This window comes from Austrofundulus limnaeus, unplaced genomic scaffold, assembly GCF_001266775.1.
Source record: "Austrofundulus limnaeus strain Quisiro unplaced genomic scaffold, Austrofundulus_limnaeus-1.0 Scaffold88, whole genome shotgun sequence".
In the NCBI taxonomy this organism is placed as follows: domain Eukaryota; kingdom Metazoa; phylum Chordata; class Actinopteri; order Cyprinodontiformes; family Rivulidae; genus Austrofundulus; species Austrofundulus limnaeus.
This window is the reverse complement of record NW_013952490.1, coordinates 1384088-1393358: the sequence shown is the minus strand read 5'-3', so window position 1 is coordinate 1393358 and position 9271 is coordinate 1384088. Positions and strand designations below refer to the sequence as shown.

The window sequence follows — 9271 nt, the reverse complement described above, 5'->3', positions numbered from 1 at the left end:
TGTGATTTTTTAATACCGTAATAAATCTTTAAGGCACGATAAAAGAAAAGAAGTTGTTCCACTTTTCCTGTGACAGGCATTATCATGATTTAACAAATGCATAAACATTCTTAGTTGAACAACAAATGAATCACGAACAGATGAGATTGTTCTGTCCATTATCTGATTAAGAGAACTGAGGGGTTCTCTTCCACGGTTAGAATGACCTGTCATGGCCTAAATAGAGTTTAGTTTGTGACAGAGTTCCTGTCCTCTCGTCAGGCCTGTCCGAGGCCTGCTTAGAAGCAGAAAATCTTGTTTCTTCACTCGAAGTGACCCCTACAGATTAAAAGAATGTAAGTGAAGTACAAGAGCTTATTAAAAGGAGATGTGTGTCTTAACAGTTTTGCTCTAAGAATAATCTGGTCATTTAATTAAGTCACATTTGGTCAAATAGTTAAACCTTACAGACATGACATCACTGTTGGAGCACAAAGATGAGAAAAGGGCAGAAGCTACATGCTAGGCTAATTGCTAGTCAAGGACCCGTTTTATGTAATTTTCAGACTAATAAAGCAGCTATTTCTTTAAAAAAATGCCATTTACTGGTTAAAAACAAAACAAAAAACACATTACATTAGTTAATTTTACGTCAGTATTACATCACACCATGCAACTGTTGTTTCAACTTGTTGTCGTCTGGCTTTCTTTCAGCTGTTCTTGAATTATGTAGAGAACGAAGAGAAGTAACACAAGCTCGATGTTGTCCATCTTTGTGTCACAAAAAAATGGCGTCACAGAAAGATGTGCAGGTTTTTGATACGATGATCCCCGCCCACATTAAGGTGACACTCTGCTCAAAGCAAACACAACCAGGGCTAGGGTGGAATAAGGCCAGGCCGGACCTTAAGAGCACAAAACAACAGATGTTGGAGCTAAAGTAGCATAGCATTCTGTTGAGAACAGCAGCAAACTAATAAAGCGGTGTCACGCGGAAAGTGTGTAGAGGTTTGAATTTCGATAATGTAGCATTCTTTCACACTCTGATATTTGACAGAACATCTCTTCAAAAATGACCAGACTATTTCTTTAGGTAACTGATGCATCGTCTCCGCCTCATTGTTCTTTTGCCATATTTCTGAATGTAAGAGGGAGAAAAATGCTACAAAGAGTTTTTATATTTTATGTTTATTTGTTCCTTTGTTCTTTCCCTTTAAATGAGCAACACTAATATTTACACACTGTACAAAAAGGAATATTTAACACTGAAATTGGAACAAACAGTAGCTACATTTTATAATAGACTTTACAGTACAGTACCTTAAAAACAAGTAGTTTTTTTCCAGAAGCAAACCATTAAATGAGGTATAGCTGATTTGACAAAAAAGAAATATATTTAATTTTTATCTGAATGTGTTTACAACATCAAATGGGAACAATTATACTTTTAACTATGACTTCTTGTCTGCACTAGTGTAGCCGCTAGATGAATGTTACTTACAGTAAACATCTAGATGACTCAATGTTTTACATTGATCCTATAAATATACCTAAACATTATACTTCATTTTTCCTCAAAATAGTCTGAAGCCCTAATAAAAATGTTTGATAATTCATAAAAAAAAGTTTTCTCAAGTTTGGAGTTGATATACAAAGATTCACAGCTTGTGAGGATAAATGGGATTCATGGCAGGTAGGGAATATCCAACTTGTGGGTTTAACATGTGAAAGGGGTAGTGATATGGGTAAAAAGCTGGCCCAATGACAGTGGACTGACTCGGACCCACTGGTATGTGGGGATACATTAGCTGTGACTGAGGGAGTCTCATTCTGTGGGGGAGAAACGCCGGGTGGACCAGGTGCTGGTGTCGAGAGTCTCTCCCTGATTTGTCGTAGCTCGTTAGGACACACGATGCCGGCAGGGCGGGGGCGGAGTTGGACTGAGACAGACTCTGCTGTGTGGGAGGGATTTTTGGTGCCATTGTCCTGGATCTGTCCCTCTTCTCCGTCAGATATTGCCACGGGATCACGCTGCCGGCCTTCTTTGCGCACGTCAGGGAGGTGCTCTGCTGCAGCGGCCTGCCAGTGAGAATTTTTGGACTCGGGTGGATGGGAGCGGGCCTCAGGAGCTGCCCAGATTTTGGAATAACTTTGGAGAAGCTAGAGGAAGAAGGTGCGAAGGATGTGGGGATTGACATGAAATGTTTGCCAGCCACTTTGGGATAAAGCTTCCAGGCGGATTCTTTCAACTGAGTTTTTACTGAGTCAGCGTACAGCGACTGGGCGCTGCCTTGAGAAACATCCTTAGCCTGGCCTGCAGGGTTCGTAGCTGTTTGATCGCAGCTTACAGACTTCTTGTCCTTATTTACTTTGGTGGTGCTGGAAGAGTTCTCTGGCGATGCTGAGCTTGGTGCAGGTTCAGTCACACTTCCTGCTGGAGTGTCTTCTGAGGAGACTGAAAGAGGGGAAGAACTGCGGGAAGACGAGGACGATAACGGCAGCGGTGAGCCATCCGAGGAATTGCCTTGCCTGCTGGGAGAGAGACGGACTGGAGATAGGGAGCACTGAATAACAGAGGGTCTTTTTTTGTCCTCTCTTTGGGAACTCAGCGACGCCTGAGCCATGCGCTTCTTTTTCTCCAATGGAGAGATGACCTCTCCAGTTACATAGGGGAGGTGAGCCCCCCAGGTGCTGAATTCTGGTCCCTGCAGAATGCGATCGCTGACAGATGTGCAGAAATCGCCGGTGGTTCTGTTTTGTTTAGAGTGGTCCTTGTGACGTCTGTCAGAGTTGGTTCCCCAGAGAGCGAAGTGAGAATGCATCATTGCTTCGCTTGTACGGGCCGTATCTGGACTTCTTTGGGCGAGTAACTGCAAGAAGGAATGTTTCGTCACTTTAAACGACAAAACTATCTTTTTTGTCTTCGATTGGAATTTCACCAGATGTACAAATTGATACCTCTGAGTCCAGTTCCCTCTCTGAATGAGTCATCTTCCTCTTCCCATCAGCCTTGTTGATCTTGCTCTCCATACTTCTTTTGTACGGCTTCCTCGGTTTGCTCAGAGGCAGAGGTTTGTCGTCCTCGCCTTTCAAGTGGCGCTCAAAGGGAAGCACCAGCCTGTCACAAAATCAGCCAGTTTTTAGCCTCACAGTCAGGTAATCTGTTGAAATATTTCGACAAACCGTGTCGCTCTCACCTCTCGTAGTGTCTTCGAGTGCAAGTGGCAGCGCTTGTGCTGCCTGGGCTCCCTCCTAGCTCATCGTAGACTTTCTTCCAAAGACGTCGAGTTGTCACCTGTTGGTTTGGACAAAGAAGACTTTGAGAAGTTGTGTTGAAACCTTGTTAAAGAGATGGTGTTTTGAATCTTGTAATGCTGTCTTATTATTCATCAACTCTCAGAGGGCGACACCCAGGAGACATCCCAATCAAATTATACAGTGCGGAGGAAGAGCGGCTCTACGCCGAGCTCAGCCTGTATGACTGAGCTTCTTCTTATTCTGAGGTTGAGCCTGGCCAACTTTGCAAAAGAAGCTCATTTCAGCTGCTTGTATCTGGGATCTTGTTGGTGTTTTTTTTGGTCATGATTCAAACCTCATGGCCGTAGTAGGTAAGTGTTGGAATGACAGATAAACAAATCAAGAGGTTTGCCTTTTGATTTAGCTCATTCCTCACCACGGCGGACCGGAGCAGTGGGCTCATTACTGCAAACAAATCCATCCGGCAGCACAGTGGCTCAGTGGTTAGCAATGATGCCTCACAGCAGAAAGGTCCTGGGTTCGATCCCTGGTTCAGATCTCTCTATTCAGAGTTTGCATGTTCTCCTCATGCTTGCATGGGTTTTTCTGGGTACTACGGTTTCCCCAACAGACCAGAAATATGTACAATAGGTTTCTCTGTCCAGTCCACCCTTTGCTAAAGAAATCTGCAATCTCAATGGGACTTTCCAGGTTAAATAACAGTAAATAAAATAATTCTCCCGCTCCATTGGCCCATCACTCATAAACAAAACAGCCAAAACCTTGAACTTCTCTGCTTAAGGCAAAGGCTCATCCCCAACCCTCGATCATTTTGATGCCTCAAGTATCAAATCTTTACAAATATCCCAATAATTTCTTAAGGGCAGATGTAATCTATGGAATCACAATTTAAGACATTATGTTTTTGTAACAAGCAGGCGAGTCAATGAGCTGATTAGAAAGATGAGTTGTTATCTGCTGGTTATCAGATGATGTGATCATTTCTTACAAGTAGGCATATTCTGCACGGACAAATGAAATTTGAGTCTTCAGATTTGTTTGGATATCAGGTTAAATGTGCAAGGGTTTAATGCTCTGCAGATTTTTATTTGATTTATTTATTTATTTGGTTGACCTTGATGCTTGCTTTCAGCACACAGTTATTTTTTACCGAAACAATGCTTTCATTTTGAAGCTTGTAAAGACGTGGGTTGTCATCTGTTGTTGTGTTTTTTACACCCCTGGGGACATATTGTTGGTAGTCAACTCTAGCCTCAGTCTGGCTCCACATAAGTACAAGTTTCACTTTCAGAACCTATTCAGTAACTGGGTGACTTCAAAGGCAACAAAGTGTGATGCCCTGAGAGCTCAGCAGCACTTGTTGCCCAACAGTGTGGCAGAAACTTCTGTAAGACCTACTGCCTGTTTTCCAAAAGTGAACGCCGAAGCCTCGAGATAAAAACACAAAACTTACTGATTCATATCCCCCGAGTTTTTCGACAACTTTGTAGATCATCCAAAGGTCAACTGAAAGTGCAAAGAAGAAAAACAAGATCACATTATTTTCAACTCTTTGCAGATACTTCAACGAGCAAACAGTGCTAATGTAACTCACTCTGTTTGAAGCCTAGATGTGGGATCCTTTCTATGGGTGAGCCTTTATCCTTCATGAAAGTGTGCAAACAAGATACAAAGGTTTTCTCCTCCATCTGCACCTGATCGGGCCCCGCTTCTTTCCCACGCTCAGTCGTCAAGTCGTGAATTTCAACAACACAGGAAGAAGCCTGGTGTTTGGAAGTAAAATAAATAAATAAATAAAACGGGCGGCTCTTTTGTAATTACTTTAAAAAGGAAGACACATTTGACTGCACTGTATGGAAACCTGATTTACAGTTGAACGCATGATATTACGGATGGGAAAGAAGACTCAAGAGTCATCTCAAAAACAGAAAGGCTGAAATGAAACATGAAAATCAGAGAGTAGGGTTTTACCGCTAGTTTCAATAGATAACCGCTACACATCCTGTCTGGAGAGAAAGCTGCAGACTTGTGGGGTTTTTGGTCTAGAGTTGTCAGTCAACGGTGACATGATTGTCACTTTAAAAAACAAGCTTTATGCCAAAGGAATAAGACTTTAAACAATATTAACTGCAGGGCCTAATATTAGGCAACAAGGAGAGGAATTTTGGGTTATTTTAAAAAAAGAGGAAGTATTAAACACCAACAGTATGTCAAAGTTTATATAGTTTCAATACTTCAGCCTTGGCACACTAAGACAAGCCTAAAATAACTTTAGAAAAAAATCTAAACTTGCCACTTTGCACATTTATATACAGCATGATAGTTTATTCCCCAAACCCATTATTATACTTTACATTGCTGCAGAGCATGTTGACTTTTTTTAAAGCAAAAGGCGAGGGATAATGTTTTGTCTGTCTGTTAGCAAAATTTGTCATGATTCAGGGAATGGGTTTTATTGAACGCCAGCTTATTTAAAAAGCACAATAATAAAACATAACTGTGTTCATGAGTCAAATATTTATCTCAAATCTGGTGTTGCTGTTGCTGAAAGTCACCCCCAACTCTAACAGTTTGCGCAAGAGCTTTGTTCTAGTTGTTTGTTAACAAAATATCTCACACTCTGCCAGACAGATTTGAACAAAGCTCTTAAAAAGTAATTGTTTGATGCACATCTAAAACTGATAAACCTTTAGAAGCAATCTGACTGCAGATGGATGTTGCAGTTAGCCAACACTAAAATAAATATAACTCAGTCAGTTTCATAAATATTGAGGGAAAAAGTTGGTGTGGTAGTAGCTGAGAGTCATCCACAACCCATACTCTGAGTGCTAGCAGAATGTACATAATGTTATTATTTTAAAGATTTGATGAAAACAACTATAACTTAATTCTCTGACTGGTTTGCTGATCAGTTAAATAAGGCAAAGTCTGAGAGAAATAGTTGAATTTCATTTGAGAAATCCCAAACTAAACACAATGCAGTCATAATGCAGATACTTCTGACCATAAAGAACAGAGTCTCGTGTAGAAGGTAGTATTTTAAAGATCTGTCCAAAAAGGGTTTATTTTGAAATAAAAAAATAGTTTATTGGAAGATAGAAACATATCTTGTATTAAACATTTCGCTTACATTGACTGATCATTTTACTGGTCAGCTTTTCCATTTCTAAAGAAGTACAAAATACTGTACTTTCTGACAGAAAAGGACCATTATACCATAACTAATAAAAAAAAAAAAAAAAACAAGAAGACATTTTAAATTGTGTTTTTCATGTCTGGCAGACAACTTGTTCTGTTTCTTCCCCTTTAAAGTTTTGTTTCTTGTCATCTACCACATGTGCTCTTCTGACATTACCACTCAGCTTTTCTTATTTTGTTTCCAAGTATTATTTTTAATAAACATAACTGACTTGCATTTTATCTGCAGCATCAATAAAAAGAAATTCTGTACATTTACTTGATGATTCCACAGAAAGATTTTGACCTTTCCATTGATTTAGTTCAAGATCAAGTCGGTTAATGAAACAAGACATTTTCAGATAAACAGGTCCAAAGAGTTGCGTTGCAAAGTTGCAAAATGCTTATCATCCTCTACAAGAAAATTACAACCGAGTTTTAACCGTTTTGATTAAACCTTAAAAATAAAGTCATGCACGGTCTCGTGGGAAATCACAAGATGCCACGCTCAAAGTGCTGCAAATGACTCTCAGCTACCACACAAACGTTTAATTTAATATCTGTAAAATGAATGAAGTCAAAGCCATTTTTGTGTTTGCTAATTAGTAGTGGTGCCCATCTTGAATTGGGTAGGCTCCAAACTATAATTAATTGTAGACATACATCAAATGATCACTCCCTGGGAAATTCATTAAAATGTGTCTAGTGGTACATGAGATATTTTGCTAACAGACAAACAAAGATGACACTAATCGTTTTTGTTGACGTTTTGAAAAAAAGATCTTGCAAAATGAGAAGCACTCGTGTTGTGAAAGACTTTCTGCCACGGCACCAAATATTAGGTCTATATCTATAAAAGCGACCAAGTTATTGCTATTTTTGTGTTTGCAAAGTTCAGTTGGTTGTGGCGAATCTGATGGACTCCAACAATTAATCAGTTGCAGAGGTGGATCCAACAGTATTTTCCTGAAAGTTTCATTGAAATCTATGCAGGGGTTCATGAGATATTTTGCTAACAGACACATAAACACGTTATGTTTCATGTCAGACAGTAAGAGAGAGAAAAAAAATCTATAAATGACGTGAATTATTTGCACAAACAGTATTTCAGGGTTTTTTTTCAGTTATCCGAAGTGCAAACAAAGATTTCCCTGATTAATTTCAACAGACTGGATGTCATTGGAGACCACAGAGGACGCCAATATTTTACTCTGAATCATAACACCGAGAAGCTCTTATATTTCTGCGGCCCTCGTACAACAAAAACAGCGCGAGGTGGTTTCATATTGAATCAAGTTCCTCTATGTGGGTTCTAGTTCCGAGAAGCAAACCTCTAGAGTGAGTAATAGTGAAGGTGCACGGCTCTGAGACAGCCTCGACTGAGTCACAGTTAAGGGGCCAAACTGGCGTTCCCAGAGGACGTCTTCTCAAACAAGTCTTTCCACACTTAGACGCCGTTGATGCTTCTTTATAGTCTAAACGAACAATTCCTTCATGTGGATCCAGAACTGTGAAGAATGTTCAAACTGTTTTTCTTTTCTGTGCACCTGCATGTGAAAACGACACGTCAGAAATCTGATTAGAAATTCGTCTGAGTCGTTTACTTTCAGTCACTGTTTTTTCGATCTGATTCACAAAAGTTTCGAGTTCGTGCATCACAGGAAGTCCTATACGCACTGTAGACACCAACTCTTAGATTTATTTCTTTTTCTTTTTTTTTTTCAAAAGAGAGAGAGAATATCATTGTGAAACGTTCAGTTGATGCTCAGCAGTGAAATTTTAGTTTTTGGAAAACTGTGTGGGTGATGATGTCAGTGTGTTGACATGTTGACTCTCACAATGAGTGGCAGTGGCGTTCAGGAGAGATGCTATCTGGAGGGCAGAAGTCACCGCAGAAACCACCCGGCTTTCAACTAGCAGCCCAACCTGGAAATCTGATGAGCTAATTTGCACTTCTCATATTGTACCTCTCACTTCAGTTACCAGAAGAGTGAATGTGAGTTTCTTTATGCGCAATAAAACACTGCCTTTTTTTTTCTTTCTGTTATATCACCACCCCTCCCTCCAAGAATGCGAAGCAGAAGCAAAATTCCTCGTTACTCGTTTCACAACGGGGCCCCTTTGAAAAACCATGAAGTACGCAATCAGCACTTCAAACAATTTGCAAACCGTCTTGAATCGGGCGGAAAAGGGGAAACGAAAACACGACAGATAGGTCGTCCGGCGTAGTCATGTCTGTGGTCGTGGATTAACTGTAACTGATGGGAAGCAGGAACCAACGGACACTTGTCGGAGGCCGGTACCTGTTTGGCTCTCGCACTCTCTTCATCGCTGGCTGCCGTTTGTTGTGACGTCTCGCTCTGGTCCTCTTCAGCTGCACACACGTCACAGGGAACAAACAAAACATACTAACATTATTGGGGGAATTAGAATTCAAAGAACCACAAAGAAGAAGCAGAGCACTTCTTCATTTCAGGAAACTAATTATTTGTAAATGCAAAAAAAAAAAAAAGTACCTTCTGTCATTTCAGTATTGGTCAGGTGTTTGATCATTAACACACACACAGAGACGCACACACAAAAGTAATCTGTAGAGCATATTGCTGACTGAGTGTGATATAAAACCACAAGTTGCGAAACCACTTCCTGCTTTATACACAACCGCCTGTATGCACTGTATGATATTGTGACACTACTGCAACACTAGTGCAACTGCACTGAAGCAGACCAAAAATTCTTTTTAAAAAGTTCAAATATTTACATCTGAACATAACTTAGTTCTGGTGTGGCACATAATATATGCTCTCTCTCTCTCTCTCTCTCTCTCTCTCTCTCTCTCTCTCTCTCTCTCTCTCTC

At 40.3% G+C, this 9271-nt stretch overlaps 1 protein-coding gene across 1 annotated transcript in view; it reads right to left on the bottom strand.

The window, feature by feature from the left end:
• Positions 1-1594: 1594 nt before the first annotated feature.
• Positions 1595-9271, bottom strand: part of arid5a (AT-rich interactive domain 5A) — an 11658-nt gene continuing 3981 nt past the window's right edge. Inside the window, exons 2-7 of the mRNA XM_014012097.1 lie at positions 8718-8788; positions 4832-5000; positions 4691-4743; positions 3177-3274; positions 2938-3097; positions 1595-2849 (exon numbers count right to left, since the gene is read on the bottom strand). Coding sequence (XP_013867551.1) covers positions 1638-2849; positions 2938-3097; positions 3177-3274; positions 4691-4743; positions 4832-5000; positions 8718-8788 — 1763 coding nt within the window. The 3' untranslated portion in view covers positions 1595-1637. The remainder of the gene's footprint in view (positions 2850-2937; positions 3098-3176; positions 3275-4690; positions 4744-4831; positions 5001-8717; positions 8789-9271) is intronic.